At 37.0% G+C, this 17295-nt stretch overlaps 2 protein-coding genes across 5 annotated transcripts in view; both read right to left on the bottom strand.

Annotated features, from left to right (window-relative positions):
• Window positions 1-1861: 1861 nt before the first annotated feature.
• Window positions 1862-13983, bottom strand: F13B (coagulation factor XIII B chain). Of its 3 annotated transcripts, XR_013954275.1 has the most exons (13): window positions 13345-13968; window positions 10716-10916; window positions 10029-10214; window positions 9432-9608; window positions 9091-9267; window positions 7370-7549; window positions 6920-7009; window positions 6078-6260; window positions 3944-4147; window positions 3280-3462; window positions 2701-2942; window positions 2131-2231; window positions 1862-2014 (listed from the first exon to the last, which is right to left on the bottom strand). XR_013954275.1 is itself a non-coding variant. In XM_080602152.1 (12 exons), exons 1-11 carry the CDS (start codon window positions 13424-13426, stop codon window positions 2731-2733), a joined length of 1875 nt encoding a protein of 624 aa, XP_080458278.1. In that variant the 5' UTR covers window positions 13427-13983; the 3' UTR covers window positions 1862-2014; window positions 2701-2730. The 3 variants fall into 3 exon arrangements, 2 of the variants coding, with proteins under 2 accessions (XP_080458278.1, XP_080458279.1); XM_080602152.1 differs by lacking the exon at window positions 2131-2231 and having other exon boundaries at window positions 13345-13983; XM_080602153.1 differs by having other exon boundaries at window positions 1862-2231; window positions 13345-13971.
• Window positions 13984-14748: 765 nt separating this feature from the next.
• Window positions 14749-17295, bottom strand: part of ASPM (assembly factor for spindle microtubules) — a 30306-nt gene continuing 27759 nt past the window's right edge. For both annotated transcript variants that reach the window (XM_080602117.1, XM_080602116.1), the window contains exons 27-29: window positions 16418-16594; window positions 15152-15324; window positions 14749-15076 (exon numbers count right to left, since the gene is read on the bottom strand). In XM_080602117.1, the coding sequence (XP_080458243.1) occupies window positions 14971-15076; window positions 15152-15324; window positions 16418-16594 (456 nt within the window). In that variant the 3' untranslated portion in view covers window positions 14749-14970. The remainder of the gene's footprint in view (window positions 15077-15151; window positions 15325-16417; window positions 16595-17295) is intronic.

The following is a 17295-nucleotide window of genomic DNA, read 5'->3' on the forward strand; positions in this document are numbered from 1 at the left end:
AGCTTTTCAGATATCACTGTGGGCCATCTCTCTGTCTCACTTCCTCACCTTCTAATCCTCCTGTGCTTCAGAAAGATCAGGCTCTCCACTCAGGAGCTTTTGTGTTTAGTATAGCACCAAAAGGCCCTGCTCCTCTGGTCCGCTTTAAACTGACACCATGGTCCCAGCCCAGGAGAACACGCCACTCCTGTCTGTGCTCTATTATCTGCCACCATTCCTGCCAGTGAATAGATCATTAACTTCAGGCATCATTTGTAACTCGGTTCCTGGAAAACACTGAATTATCTTCCTAAAACAGCAACTGTTGATCCAGCAGCCATTTCCAGTCAGCTCTAATATGCTTGCATAATTTTCATTAAAAGGCATGTAGGTAGGTTTATTTATACAAAGCAAGAAAAGCACAAGCGTTCTGCCTGTGCAAGATCATGCTTTCTTATTTTTGCCTGAGAAAATACAGGCAGATTTTAAAAGATCTGATCTCCACACCCAAGTAGAAGACGACTATTCCTAGAAAAGGATGTGTTTGATCACTTTGGCTTTGACCCAGTACAGGAGGATGCTCAGCAAGAGCAGCCTGCTGCACTGATGCCACGGGCTGAAGACTACCTGAAAGTATGGCTCAGGTAAGAGAGAACATGGCTGTATTTACCCAGCTCTGAAAAGACGAACCTGCTACAAGCTGGGTAGCAAGGCTGCAGTGGACAAATTTGCTCTTTTGCCAGCTGCCAACTTCACAATTTCTGTAAAACACTGGGGTGGGGAGACCAGAGGGTTGTAGAGATTCTGGTGACAATCCTTATCTGGACTCACATACAGATAAAACCAAGTGGTTAGGGTCCATGTGATTAGAAAGGTCCCTAGCAGCTTATGCTGACAGCCTATAGTGGAAACAACAGGACAGAGGAAGAGGAACTCCATGTACAGATGTCCAACACTGTGGAGGAGTCTGAGCCCACTACGTGCAGGGGCAGCCAGAATCCAGCACCTGACCATGGGCTGGAGCGGCTGTTCTCCTGGGGCCAAGGTGTCGCTTTAACGTTGGATCAGTGGAGCGGGGTCTTAGATCTGTATGTGCTGTAGAACAGAAAGGTCACAGTAGAAATTACTATCCTCCTGTTCTGTCCAACCCACGAAAATTACTATCCTGTAATCATCCAAGGCCCATGAGAACTGACTGACTTTTAAAATCCAGCAATTCTGTATCATGACTTCAGAAAGCAAATCACCATCTATTCAAACATGGGAAATCGCTCCGAATGTTACTCTCAGTAAATATTCCAGAGAAAGACTTGAATCCTTTTCCCTCCTTTTCCATTAGGTCTGCTCTTTAAAAAGAAGGGTCTTCTTAGATTTCCCAAATATTCACGTGCTTCGTTCCGAGTTCCTCAAAGAAGGAGGCAAGAACTTAACCGGAATACAGAAATTACAGTCTATAAATACATCTGAATGGCTTTTTGCTGAAGTTGGCAGAAATCTTGCATAAACGCAAGGTTATTACGTAAGCAGAAAGGCTAACAAATACAAGACCAATCTTGAAAACATTTGCACATGCCAAACTCGATGAAGAAGCATTATCATATCATCTGCCTGCTCCCAAACTAGCACTTTTGCCATGAAACAACAGAACTGAGATATATGGCTATTCTGATGCTATTAGAAGGCTCTGCTATGTGAGGAAAGGCACTAACAGAAACACAAAATAGTTATTCTTATCATGCCTTTCACAAACAAACCAACCCCCCCTTTCTTTGCTGAATGTTTAGGATGACAAAGCTGGGAGGAGACCTTCCTTCTGTTTTTGGCTTCCTGTTGGGAAAGTACAGAGAAAGGGAGACAGACTCTTCTCAGACACACAGAGTGATAGGAGAACACTGTGCATTTCTGTGTTTATTTTACAAAATTGACGTGAGGCAAGCATTTTCTGTATTCCTGAATTTTCCTTGGATCTTCAGCCATGCAACATTCTCACAGGCCAGAGCCCCAAGAGTACAAGCGTGCAAGTTTCAAAGGAATCCTACAAAGTAGTTACAGCGGATCATTTGAATAGTTGAAATGTTCTCAAATAGCAAATAAAGCTGTTTGCTTGACTTTTTATTTAAGATTAATAATTAACTACTGAGCGGAACTCACATATTTCTGTATTTTAAATGTTTTCATCCCTTACACACATTCTCTTAAAATGCTTTCTCCCTTTCTTGTCCCTTGAGTCACGTTCTTTGGAGACTTCTTACCTAAGGAAGAAGACATGGGTGCTGTTGAGTTGTACAAGAGTAATGGGCTTCTCCTCTCTCACTGTTAAATTACAGTTTGAAGGGCACAAAATTATCTCTCAATTTAGGTATATTCTGGTGTCATAAATGCAATCATGTCAAAACCACCAAGATCCTTACAACACAGGACACTACTTGTTCAGCATGTTCTTGTAATGGTGCTTTGCTCAAGTTCTCCAGATTGTGATGCGTTCTCAAGTTTAGCATTATAAGCCTCAAAGAACTACTACTTCCTAAAATTTCCACACATGGTGTGTCAACATTGCATTGTTTTGCTGATTTCCCAGTCCTCGTGCCACATACCACTTCCCCCCCACCTTGGCTCAGGTTCAACTATGCCACTGAACACCCATTTCTGAAAGTCAACTGCAGTCATCTTGAAATATGAAACAGTATTAATGCACCTTTTAATACCAGATAAACAACATACCTTTCCTATGAACCTTCCTGAGGTTCACACTTATTTTCCTCTTTCGACACATCTTGGATACGCTAGCTGTCCTCTCTTACACTGCACTTGAAATAAAGTTGTACCAGATTCTTCTCCAAAATGGTTCTGTTTGCAGTAAAATCCAACATAATCCCCATGGTAAAAGTAAACCTGGTTCTCATAAAACCCTTCCAGCAACACGTTATTTTTCTCCATTTCATTTTTTGACAAAGTGCATGGCTCTGAAAAATAGAGACATAGTCAGTGTTAATAAATTGATTATTTTTGAAATCATGTCATTGTGACTGGAATTGACACTGAGAATGCAGGTTATTATTCCCCATTCTCTTTATGTATTGTACGTGACATCACTGTATTTTTGGACACTGCAGACATGTCAGACTTATCTAATACAATAGCCAAACTCTTACTCTTGCATCTGGTAAAGCTGTCATCTCTAAATAAAAAAAAAAAAAAAAAGAAGTTAAGATCTTAATGTTCCAGCTGACAATACTCAATTTACAAATGCAAAGCATCTCAATAGGAGAAATAAAAGCTTATGCATCTTCTCGTGCCTACCTATACAAACTGGTGGTGAAGTCCACTGGCCTGCAGAACAGTAGATTCTCTCAGATCCTTGCAAGAAATGATAGTCATAGCAACTATACTGAACTGAAGAACCACTCTCATACTGGGTCAGGGGTGGGAGAGTAAGAGCTCCATTTGCAATAGAAGGTGGAGAGTCACATTTTTCCATAGGAGCTGGAATAACATCAAAAATCTTTGTGAAACATTCAACATAAGAAACTTACCAATCAGCAGCTTTAAACTGCCAGCACTAGACAACTATCAACTCTCAGCGTACGCTCATTACTGCTGCATTATGTCTCAAATCAGAGGGCAACCTCCCGTCTAATTCTAACCACAAGAAACCCCTTGTGCGCATTTCATTGTTTACAGCTGTCTTTCTACAGAGCTTTGAGTTCCCTGTGCTTGGAGAACAGCTCCTTCCTCCCTTCTACGGCCTTCCCATCCAAGGAAGTTGTATTGGTTTTGCTATGCTCAGATATACTTATCAATGTACCTGTATTGTTTAGGGATATCTGTGCGTACCTGTATTGTCGGATACTAAACTTTTATTGTTATTGAGAATACATTCTAGGCCTCCACTGCTGGAGCAAATGTTTCTAAATAGTCTGACACCGATGAACTCAAAAGGACGAGCAAAAAAATATTGCTTTACCTTTAACGACACATTTTGGGTATTTCAGTCTCCCATGGTTACACTGCGTCCTCCCAGGAGATGGAAGGGTAGTCTGGGGAAAATCATATCCCTCTTTACATTCAAACTCTATGAGGTCACCATGTAGGAACATCAGTTCTTCCTGTCTCCATTTTAACTCTATGTTGTTACTGTTTATAGCAGTTACATTAAGAATGCATGGATCTGGGAAATAAAAGCATAGTTCAATAAAAGCAATCAAATTTGGTCAATGCTCCCAGATACATGATCTGATTTTTCTGGACGGTCCTTTGGGGACCCAGGAGTTGGACTTGATGATCCTTGTGGGTCCCCTCCAACTCGGATATTCTGTGATTTTACGAAGTGATTTCTTAACTGCCTTTTGCAGGAATTGAGAAAGAGATATCTAAACCAGTAATTATAAAGTGTTTTGGAATCTTGCAAGAAATAGAACTAAAAACACATTTAAAAAGAAAGCCAAAGCAAAGAAATAGGCTGAAGTAACAGAAAGAACATTCAAAAATAATAAGCTCAGAAAACACACTTCAGATACAATCGGGTTTCTACAAATATTTGCAAACATACAGCAGCCTGGGTATACCACTGAAGAAGAACAAAACTTGTTTACTGTAACTTGAAAAGTTTATGAAATATTTCTGGAATATTAATCCATCCAAACCAACCTGTCACACTTGGCAAGCCCTTCTGGGACAGTAGGAGCTAATACACAGGAAATTTAAGCTATTAACCTAAAGAAGTGTTTTCACAATTCTTTGTTTGCCTTTTTTTTCTTTTCCCCTGTGTTTCGTCACCGTATAAAGTATTTAGAAATCTTCCCTTTTTTTTTTTTTTTTTTCCTCCAGGATTTTGTGGTTTTCTTTAGGCTTTTTCAGGCTCTTCAAGGTCAGTATCGTTTTGGTTGCTTTCTGACAGACTTCTTAGTGCCAGGATCAAATTGGGTAACCTAGCTTTCTGTCCGACAATTAACCTCTAACTTTTGGATCCACTGCTCCACTTTAATAAAGCCTGACAAAGGGGCAGTTGAAAAAATAAATTTCTGCAAGTCTCAAGAGAATCAGTGCTTGACAGAGGCCCCTATTAATGATTTTCTGAAGGAAAGGCAAGGAGAAATTACCTATCGCACATTCTAACAACAGCACTGTAACAAAATATTGGCATGGATATTTCCCCAGACTACCTACAGTACAGGCTATTTCCAAACTGATTGGGTGGGGACTGAAATCTCAGAAGACACGGATAGGATAATGCAGTTAACGGGATGCTTAGAACATACGCAATATTCATAGCTGATGAGTTTTCATTATTTCACAGAATTTGTTAAATATGATCATTGAGATCCAAGAACGCTGACCTGGGCCTTTCAATCCTGAGTAAGTATGTTTTATTCACTTAGAAATAAATAATTTAAACAGAATCAGTTATTTATTTGCATTTTCACTGTAGATTAAAAACTTAAAGTGAATACATTCAGCAAAGGATGCCGGGCAAGTGGATGTGTGGTGTAGGAATCACTTCATTACAGGAAGGAAGGAAGGATAAACAAAGAACTCTTGTAAGTCGTCAGAAGTAGTATTCCTGCCTACATTTGTAAACTCCTAGTGGGAGTTCTATATGTTGTTTCGAGCAGCATACATAAGAGCAACATGGAAAAATCAGGAAGTCCAGAATTAAGTGGTGGATACAAGGACACAACAAAAACAAAGGCTGGAAGTTTAAAAATGAAAGTCCAAGTCACGTTCCTCGCTAACCCTAACCAAAAAACTATCTAGGCAACGACTGCAGTCATTTCTTCTACACATCTTTCGAAAGACAGGAAGAAATCCACTGAATGGGGGACGTGGGAGATAAAGAAATTGGAAAACCTTCCAAAATAATGGGGCTAGCTAAGTTCTAGAACTCTTCACTCAGGAAAACAGAGGAACTAAGAACAGGCCAGAAGACACTTAGCAGCGGTGGGCTAGGTGTAGTTGATAATGGTTCAGCCTCATGTTTCTGAAATCTGTTAGCTCAAATGAAAGAGAAAAGGGAGTCATTAAAAGATTATCTAGAGGTCCTTTCCAGCTTTTCCTTTCTACATTACATGTCACTTTTTGTTTTTCCTTACAAACCTTACCCAAGCAAGTCGGTTGTTCTGTCCAGTTTCCTTGTTTGCAGTAAACAGTGCTAGGTCCATCCAAAAAATGGTAAAGCTGGCAACCATATTCTACTGAAGAACCATTTCTGTAGCTAGCCAATAGAGGGCTAAGAAGAACACCGTTTTTAATCACTGGTGGAGGGGTACAGCTCTGCTGTATTTCTAATACAAGGAAGGGAGAGATGCAATTAGATCTTTAAAATAATATCAACACTGTCGAAAGCATCAGCATAGCAACAGACTTTGGTCCAAAATTTTCATACCAAAAAAGTGTATGTAAGTGAACTTCTTTTTAGAAGTTTCAGTTTCAGATACTCTAGATTTAGCTTACTGATTTTCAGACTATTTCTGTTCCTTCTACACTCCTCACCTATGTCCAGTCTCGACTCCTGCTGGTTTACAGTCAATACGGATTGGTTGCTTTTCTGTGCTGAGATTGTCTTTATTTGTTGCTTGAAATGTTAAACCCATATGGAGTTCAGAATAAACCTCAGTGAATTATTAAACAAAGGATCAAAATACTCTTGAATCTGCATGTTCAGAGATTATCAACACAAGGGGTACGAAATGACTGAAGGTAAACGCTAACACGTGAAATAAAATTACATATACAGGACAGACTTATAAATGTAGTTTACAGTCACAAAAGACAACAATCATTCACTCAGCTACTGCTATACAAAGCATATGCAAACATTTTCAAGAGTAAGGAATTGTGATATAGCAAAGAAGTAGTAAAGTTAGTCATAAAAATGCCTATAACAGTATTGGAGGCCATTGAATTCTCTGTTAAATTAACTAATAAAGTAAGGTTCACCTACTCATTTCTTCACTGTGATATGTTTTGCTTGTCCTTATTGCTGCATCTAGCTTGAGTGATGTTGCCTCAGATTCCTGTTTATTTATAGATCCTAAAAGCACAGCAGAAACTTAGAACCAGCTTGTTCAAAAATAATTCATTTTCAAAAACACCCCAAAACAAACAAGCAAACAAAAAACACAAAACAGACACTGATGTTTTATAAGATGTAATAAAAATCATCATTCCAAGGGAGAGCTACACAACATGGATTCCAGTTGAATCCATCTAGCTCATCCTTTTCTCTTAATCTGTGAACAATGGATTGGCTGCAGAATTATGTAGCGTTTTAACTCTCGCACATTTAACAAAGGAGAACAAACAGCTTTACAGATATGTAAACTGAGGCTATTTGGAAAAATCAAGTCATTGTTTGAAGATCTATTTCTACTTAGGTGCCAGAAGTACTAACCTATACAAATAGGGGGTGATGTCCATTTTCCTTTTTCACAGTGAATTTCCTCAGATCCTCTTATTTCAAATTTACTTTGACACTGTATACGAACTTTGTCACCATTATGATATGTTCTCCTAACTGTGATGACATGGGCATGAGGAGGAAGTGGTGGTGGAGGACATTTATTTCTTACATCTGAAAATTAAAGAATACATAATGTTTGCTCACTAAGCAAAACAATTCATTTTGCTATACAGTGCATAAGCCTATTGTTCAGATGATGTTTCTGGTTAATCCAGAGCAACTTCTTACCCCTCGTTTTCTCCCTAAAAGAAAATCCAGAACAAAAATGTGATTTTACTTTGAACAAATATATAAAAGAGAGGAATTATGCTATTGCACTGTTATAAACAAACTTGTAATTTCTCCACATACACTCAGGAAAATGTTCTTTAAAGGTCTTCAGGAAATAGACATTTCCCATACTACCCATTGCTATAACATTTACCACAGTGTATGTATCAATTCTAATGCTACAGAAGCAGCAATACCGGCAGCCCATTTCCTATCCCCAAATGAAGCTTGAGATTGGTATAACCTCAAAACTAGATTTAGGCCATGTACTCACTTCTGAGTGCTACCTGTTCTTTGCACTCACCTAGGGAAAAAGTCCTGAACAAACATAGGCCTGGGGGACATACTAACATGCCATTTACCTGAGATGCTCCAGTGCGTTTTAAACTCTAGGATACCTCCTAGGAAAGGAACACAAATTTCATCTTTGTACCAATCACATTATTTTCTACAAGATTAGCTAACAAAGGCGTGCTGTGTTGAGTTTTGGGCCTCTCTTTACAAGAAAGGTGTTGAGTTGCTTGAGCATGTGCAGAGAAAAGCAACCAAGCTGGTGAAGGGACTAGAAAGCAAGACATATGAGGAACACCTGAGGGAACTGGGGCTGTTTAGTCTGGAGAAAAGAAAGCTGAGGGGAAACCTCATTGCTCTCTGTAACTACCTGAAAGGAAGTTGCAGCAAGGGGAGAGTCAGTCTCTTTCCTTGGGTCAGAAGTGGTAGAACATAAGGCATTGGCCTCAAGTTGCACCAGGAGAGGTTTAGATTGGATATCAGGAAGAATTTCTTCATGCAAAAGGTGGGAAACATAACATCAGTTTATGTTCTTTAAGTAATATTAAAAATTTTCAGCCAGTTCATTTTCTGTTTTCTGCTGTACACTGTAGCTCACAGTTCTGCATCACTAGGCCTTTTACTCTTCTGAAAGGATTATTTGTTTTGTTCTTTTTTTTGGGGGGGGGGAGGGGGGTGGGGGTGGGGAGAGAGGGGTGCTGTGGGAATTTCCAGTATCCCCCAAAGACTATGGAAGCGATAAAATTGCCGAAAGCATGTTTCTTCCTCAGGATGGCCCTTCTAATTAATTCCATCAAAAACATACAGTTTGGTGAGGCTGCAAAACTCTGAAAAGCACTGAATAACACAAGCTAGGAAAAGGTTGTAAATATATAAAATAATTCTTAACACCTCAAGAAGTATGTTTCCACCTCATGAAGCTCCTAGACATGCTTGAGTAATCCTTCACATAATCTGAACATGGTTTACCTTGAATTTTAAGGGCTGAGTATCTTCACTGTAATTGTTTCTTTGTGCTGTTTTACAAAGAAATAATTTTGCCTTTTTTTTTTTTTTTTTTTTTTTTTTTTACAAATGTAAAAATAAGCTACCTTCACACACTGGAGGATCTGGATACCATCCAAAATAGTAACATTGAATTAGGTCAAATTCATGGAAAGAATAATTTGCCTCACAGAAAAAATGAACAACATCTCCCTCTTCATAGATTTTCTTCACAGGATAGAAACCTCCATGTTCTATTCCATTCAAAGGGTAGCAAGTTATTTCTGGGAAGAAAACACAAAGCAGGGAAAAAAATTGATAGAGGCTGGAAGGCTTTCTTAAAAAAAATAAAAAGTCAACAGTTTATAAAACAAGCCTGTTTGTAAATTTTTATCCTGTTGTAGAATAGGTCACATTTCAAACAGTTATTTCCATGCCCACTACATACTAGTGCAGTTTGGAGTAAGGGACCACCCACGTGCTAGGCACCTTGCTTCTTCTGTAGTGTTTCCTCCTGCAGTATGATATCCCTCATCACATTTATATAGCAGTGTTTCATTCACTCGAAGCTCTTGCTGGGTTGTGAAGTAATAGCCATGATGTAAATCAGGTACTTGGCATGACTCTTAAATAGAACATATGCATAATGTTAATTGCTCTTTTCATTTAAAGTTACTCATCAAAAATTTTAGTTAAAAGTGATCATATCAGAGGAAAAGACTTTGCAAGTAATGAATAATTAAAAATGCAATATTTTACACAGGTTCTCCAGTCTTTGTTTGGGAACAAAGTTTGATTGGAAATAGATTTGAAACAATATTATTTAATCTATACTGAATCCCAGCTACATACAACTTTATCTATGCCAATTGACTAGACAACTAACGTGTGAAATCTGAGAATTTCATCGCACAAGGTACAGCCGATAACTTACTTGAGGAGTATCCAAGTGTCCTAACATCAGCAATTTGACAAGACAGGCACAGCAAGGACAGCAGAATTTTATATATATAAAATTTGTAAGGAGGGAAATGCACAATCCTACCAAAATTTTTAGTACAGCTTGGTTGTGAGGACCATCCATCCGCTTGACATTGTACTGTATCCTCGGTACCACCATTTGGAGTGTGGTAGCCTAGATTACATTTGTACTGCAGTTTCTCATGTATTTTGAAGGACATTTCTGTACCATAAAAAAAGCCATTTTCCAAAAGAGGCTTCTTACATTTTTCTAAATAAAAAGAGACAGCTTGGTTAGGAAGAAAGAATTAATGGAATATTGTTCTCCAATAAGCAAGGGAAAAGGGCTTTTAATTATCTCCATCTAATTTTATTTTCTTGATCTGTTGAAGAAACTCTACCACAATCATCGGATACAAACACATGTTAATATCATGGAACATGAGAACCAAAGAATCTAGAGCTATCGAGGCTCAGATACATATCTGGGATGAAACTGTCAATTAATTTTCCAGAAATAAGGTAGACTGGGCAACTTTCTTGAAGTTCTTATAAAAGCATATTTTCAAACGGGGCTCTTATCATATGTATTATTGTAAAAATATTCCATATAAGAACATATGTAGTTTGTATACATAATGTATTTAACCTTGTCCTAACTTATGCATTTTATCCCTTCTGTTCTGCAGCTTCTGACCCTGCGTGCTTAAGGAAATTGAGCTAGGAAAGCTTCCCACTAGAAGCAATAATGAACTTAATAAAGCTAACTCACTGTAGCACTGTGGCACTGGAGACCATCCTTTTGCTGTACAAGTTATTCTTCCATCTTGAGTCCCAGTTTCGGTTGTATAACCAGCAACACAAGAATAGGAAAGTTTTTTTTCTTTACGCATAGGAAAATAGTAACTTTTGAAATTATAATAGTATGGGGCAATCTTTCCATTTTCTATATGTGGCAAATCACAAAGTTTATCTGCAAAGAGATGATAAACATTTCTCACTAAAAATCTCATCCCATACAAGATTTTTTTTGCATTACTTTGTTTAAAGTCAGTTGGATTGATTCAGGCTTTCAAACAAGATGAATGAAATTGTGAATACTGACAAGGTCACTGCTAATTTCTTTGGCAGTCATTATTAAAACAAAAATGATTCATCTAAGTTTCCATACTTACTCTGTTTACTTATTTATTAAATCTCATCTTAACCATGAAAGTTTTTATAAGACTCACTGAAATTAATATATATCAGAATTATATCTGCTTTTGCTCTTTAGGTTCACAGAAATATCACCTATAGAATGAAACTTGCTCACATGAACTGTGCGAAACTGATGCAAAACACATTTGACTCTTTTTAGCGTGGAAGATGTAAGTATGAGCACCCCCTACTGAATAACTGTATTGAGGCGTGCTCTAAAATACAGTGCCAAGACTTAGCTATGCTATAGCTGCATGGTATAAGAATGACAAACTGAATAAGCATGACAAACTGCCAGGAGGTAATATAAGAATTAAACTCGCTGATGGAAGGGCGTTAAAGAACAGTGGTAAGGGAAAAGAAAGAAGAAATAGAGGTTAAACAAAGCAGCAGCAGAACAGCAAAAAAAAAAAAAAAGCAGTAGTAAGAAAATATTTCAAATTAGTGCTGAATGTGACACTTCAGTATGAAAACAAAAACAAACAAGAAGAACTCTCCTAGCTGCGATGACATAGGCATGAGGAGGAAGTGGTGGTGGAGGATATTTATTTCTTACATCTGAAAACTAAAGAATACATAATGTTTGCTCACTAAGCAAAACAGTAAGCAAAACAATTCATTTTGCTATACAGTGCATAAGTCTATTGTTCAGAAGTTTCTGATTGATCCAGAATGACTTCTTACCACTCGTTTTCTCACCAAAATGAAAATCCAGAACAAAAATGTGATTTTACTTTGAACAAATACATAAAAGAGAGGAATTATGCTATTGTACCATTATAAACAAACTCATAATTTCTTCACATAAACTCAGGAAAATGTTCTTTAAAGGTCTTCAGGAAAAATAGACATTTCCCATACTACCCGTTGCTATAACATTTACCACAGTGTATGTATCAATTCTAATGCTACAGAATGACATACTAACATGCCATTTACCCGAGAGGCTCCAGTGTGTTTTAAACTCTAGGATATCTCCTAGGAAAGGAACACGAATTTCATCTTTGTACCAATCACATTATTTTCTACAAGATTAGCTAACAAAGGCGTGCTGTGTTGAGTTTTGGGCCTCTCATTACAAGAAGGGTATTGAGTTACATGAGCGTGTGCAGAGAAAAGCGACCAAGTTGGTGAAGGGACTAGAAAGTGAGGCATATGAGGAAAACTAAAACAAACAAAAGCCAACAACATTTATGTTTGGATTTCTTGTATAACTATCCCTTGGGTCTCAAAATCTCTCCATGGCATTGCAAGACAATCTAATTTGAAGACTCAAAATTTTAAAGCTAAATGAAGATCTATGAACCTTGATAAATTATTGCACCTTTCCTCAATCAAGTCACCAGAATTTGCTGCACAACTTTTTAAATAAAGTGCCAAGATAATCTCATTGCTTGTATTTCCCTTTCCCACACTGCTCCTCCATCATATCTAAATTAAATAAATAAATAAATAAAAAACTCGGTCATTAAGATTTTAAAGTAGTTTTAAGTCAGAAGTGGTTGCTACCTACATGCCTTTTGTTTGACTTTCAAAAATGTACCAGTGTAATTTCAACTGCTTTGCATAAGGACAAAACTCTGGTGAAGACAGAGGTAGTAGCAACACATACATTGGAGTGAAATACACATTAGTAGATTCAAAAGGAAATGAAAAAAGAGAGACACCCTTTTACTTAACGGAGGTGTACCCTAATGAACTGTCCATAGCATTGCGAAATTGCAGTTCAGGTGGTATGCAACCTATATAAACCCAGGAATTTAAAACAGTACTGAAAATAGGGATAAGAAATGTGAAACATCTCCCCAAACTAGTTACTGCAGGCTCCATTTAACTTCCGCTCTTTTGCTCAGTGGTCAGCCAAAACATTCCAATTACTGAAACATGTCAGTATATATAATGTTTAGGGGTGTAAAATTCAATTTGTACAAGTGCCTCAAAATGGCTCAAATACATTTCCAAGAGAAAACTTTTCTGAAAAATTCTGAACCTTTCTATTTTACAGCTTCACAGCTTAGACATGAATCTGTAGCTCCGATAAGCAGCAACAACTGAATCATAATCATCAGCCATCTCACAAAACTGTATTTAAAAAGCAGTGTTTATTCTTGGTAAAGATACAAAAGACACTGCACTTAAGACAGCTAAACTGCATGTTCTGAATTCAATGTGTATTTATTAACAGAATTCAGTGTTCTTACCTTCTGCAAAGAGTTTGCCTGAATTCATCATAACTAGGAAGAAAAAACAGCCTTTAAATCTCATCTTCATTGCCGTCTCCATCAATAGTTTTCACCATCTGCAAAAACTCCAAGTATTGCTTCTGTAAATTATTAACTGAATCTTCAAAGGTATTCACAAATGCTCTAGTGTCCATAGTATTTTGTAACACAAGTTACTTCACTGAAAACATTATTTTTATTTATTTCTCCAAATAGCCTAACTAGACTTGCAGAACTCTTCTTCCATTTGGCATGCTTTATATCAGTAAAGATAGAATTTATCATTTTACAGTGAAAACAGGCCACAAACTTAAACTAACTGAACACTGTTCCCCTCAAAACCTCTAGAGTTCCAAGTTTAAAGGGCATTCTGTTATCAGGATATTTACCTTGGCTACAATAAGAGGGAAAATAAATAAATAAATCTCCCCTTCTCCACCCACACTTTCACTCTTTCCCCATATAACCATTCTGTTTTATCCTATATATTATTCATTCTGGAGGCTCTTACATTAAGGAGAACTGTTATTACCTATCCTTATGTTCTGTAGCATACAGCTATCTCCTTAAGGTCTTTTTTTTTTTCTAACCAAATCAAAATGGAACCTTATTATTGCCTAAGGAAGTCAGATTAATTTCTTAACAATGGGGTGTTTGGACCAGATGACCTTGGAGGTCTTTTCCAACCTTAATGATTCTATGATTTTATTGGGAGTGTTTAAGTAAAGGCTGGATGTGGTGCTTAGGGGCATGATTTAGTGGGTGATATCGGTGGTAGGGGGATAGTTGGACCAGCTGATCTTGTAGGTCTTTTCCAGACCTAATGATTCTATGATTCTCTGAACTGATTGACTAATGGCTACATGTTGATTTAGCATCAAATTCTACCCTTAGGAGACAATCTCCAAACCTTGAGGGAAGATTTGCTCTAAGAAAACACAAATTCAAGGCACAATAGAACATAATTTAAGGGAGATTCTGTGATGAACACCATCTCTTCAGCTGGATGAGAAGCATGCCTATATGTACTGCTGACTTCAAAGGAAGAAAGCACTCCCAGAATAACCTCCCCTTAAAGTAACAGGTGAGTTCCTAAATTCACCCTTATAACATCAATCACAACCTTGTAGCATTAAAAAAAGGTTCCCATGGTCACTCATGATCTCTCAAAGTTCACTAGAAAGTGAACTCAAGCCCCTGAAATCACTAACCAGTTTCAAAATCAGCCGACTATCTGTCCTTCCTATCTATAGCTCTCCAGGTCAGACAAGCCAACACAACTGTCCCACACAAACAACTCTGCAATACTTTATCAGACTGAGCAATACAATGCTATTGGTAAGACTCACAGTTGCATAAGAACAACACATTACCGCACTAGAAAAATTGTCAAGAACAAATGTTTTATTGTACAATTGTTTTTGCTAGTAGTACAAAATAGGATTTCAAAAGCTGTATACAATACAAAAAAGTTGCAAAAGTTATCTGCAATTTGAAAAAAAAAATCAAGGGTAGTTTAACACATATTTGTTTTATTTTAAAACCATTTAGCTGCCTCCTACATACATACTGTACAAAAACACTTTCATATATTTTATTTACATTTCAGTAACAGGCAATGCCAAGTGTATCCATCACCATCAGAATTGCTTGGAGAGGATCCACAATTTCTTGCATGTTATCCTTCCTCAAAACCCAGTCTGGTTTAATTCTGTTGAAATAACAGTGGTTTATTAAAATAGCATATTGCTGCTGAAAAACTGCAGACTAATTTTTAAGCTCTTACCTTGAAACTGTTTTTGTCCTCAGAGGAGTTACTGGAATAAAGGAAGTTCCACTAATTAAAGGGTTTGTCTTCTGTTTCACAAGTGTTCTCTCTGCATCCATTTTGCATTTACGAGCTGTAAGTTTATAGAGGCTTTGAATGCAAGCAACAGCTCTTGGCAAGCTTCGGATTTCCTGAGAAAAGGTGAAAACAATACATAGTTAATACTACAAACTTGAAAGCAACTTAGATCAATAAATATACTTTATTCAATGAAAACTGAACATTTTTAACGTAAGCTGAACTTCTATCCGCAAGTACAGTGAAACTGTTTCAAAATCAGCATACCTACTACAAATTAGTGGTCTATTGCTATCAAAATATGTAATTGGAACACCACCTGAGACCTCAGAAAAATAAAAAAGCGCAGGTCATATTTTACTAATTTCTCACTTTAACCATTTTAATATGTCACTGGCATATGTCTGCAACAAGTGATACAGAGACAAATTAGTGTTTATGTGCATCTTCGTATCAATGAAAGATTAACATAGTTGTCAGAGGTTACTGGATAACTTAAGTACTCCTATCTGACGGATAAACAGATGATGCCTATTTGTAGCATAGAACTCAGATTATCCTGATAATCTTGTTGGAGATTCTATCAATAAACACGAGCAAAGGAAATTTCTTTCAAAAACAGGCTATGTCTCTGTTACAATAGAATGTATCAACAAGAAGTCATGAGCAATTATATTGCCTGTTTTTATAGACAATAATGATCTTAACTTTATCTGAAAAGCAAAAGTAAACTTTCAGAAATGGGGGGATGGGGAGAGTTAATTAAGAAGCAAATAAACTATATCTAATGCTAAGTAACTTGGCCCTGAGCAACTTGATCTAGAGGGTGGCACCCCTGCCTACGGCAGGGGGGTTGGAACTAAATGATCCTTATGGTCCTTTCCAACCCGAGCCATTCTATGATTACAGAAACTCATTAAAAACTGTGGAAAGTAGTGATTGCAATAACAATCTTGCAAGGATTGCAGGATCAGAAATTCAGCGACATATTGACCTGCTCTGAGTGATGAGGACATACAGAACTCTAAGTAATAACTGTTTTCGCCATCCTGGAATTGCATTTTCCCATCAACAGAGTTTAGTTATAATTAACATTACAGCTGTAATTGGTATTAGTGGAGAAGAAAAAAAACACAACACCAAAACATAAATTAAAAGCAAAATACCATTAAATCAAACTATTAAAAACAGGACACTAAATCTTACCAAAGCTCTTTTCGAGTCCTTTGAAAGGATAGCCAACAAACAACAAGTCTTTGTGAAAATACTTCCTCCTTTCTCTGAAATTTTGTCCCCAGCTTTTCCTCTGTACATTTGCAGTAGGTCTAGTAACGTATCTATGGAATTTTCTACTTCATAAACTGCTTGAGTAGTTCTTTCATACTGTTGTACAAGAAAGAGACAAGAAGTCTTATACAGACAGATCCTCAACGTAACTTTCAGATTAGATGAAAAAGCAAAATCCACATTCTTCCCTTGACCAAATTTGCAGCTGGTCTGGAATCCAAGTGATAAAAATCACTTTTGCATGTTATGCCATTGTAATGGGTTACAAAAAGCTACCCTTTTGCTCCCAACCCCTCATTTAAAAATCCCCAGAACTGGATTTTATATTTAAAATAGAATAACAGATACAATAGGTTTAGAAAAAATTAAGAATAGATGTAGCCTGAATATTCTTTTTTTTTCTTGAAATAAGAAAAATGTATTTGAAAATAAATGTCTGTAACTTAGATATAAGATCAAAAAATTATGTTAAAAAGTTTTATAAATTTCAGAATAAAAACTCTAGATTGATCAATCCAGAGTCAATATCTACAGTACTACTACAACTTTAAGTATTTATGAAAATGATCAGCTCCGTAAGAAATGATCTATTCTCTGACATGAATTTGGAAAAGTATCCTATCTTCTGCAACATATATGTTTTTACTTTAAGAACTTGACAGTTTATCTTTACTACAGTTACCTGTTTCTACACAATACTTGGGATATCCTAATAATGTAAACAGTTAAAAAAAATTCACTACTTTATGCCCATGGAAGCATTTTCTTTTACCAAATGTAGTAATTATTTAATTTTC

This window comes from Anser brachyrhynchus (genome assembly GCF_964034855.1).
Source record: "Anser brachyrhynchus genome assembly, chromosome: 8".
Lineage (NCBI taxonomy): Eukaryota > Metazoa > Chordata > Aves > Anseriformes > Anatidae > Anser > Anser brachyrhynchus.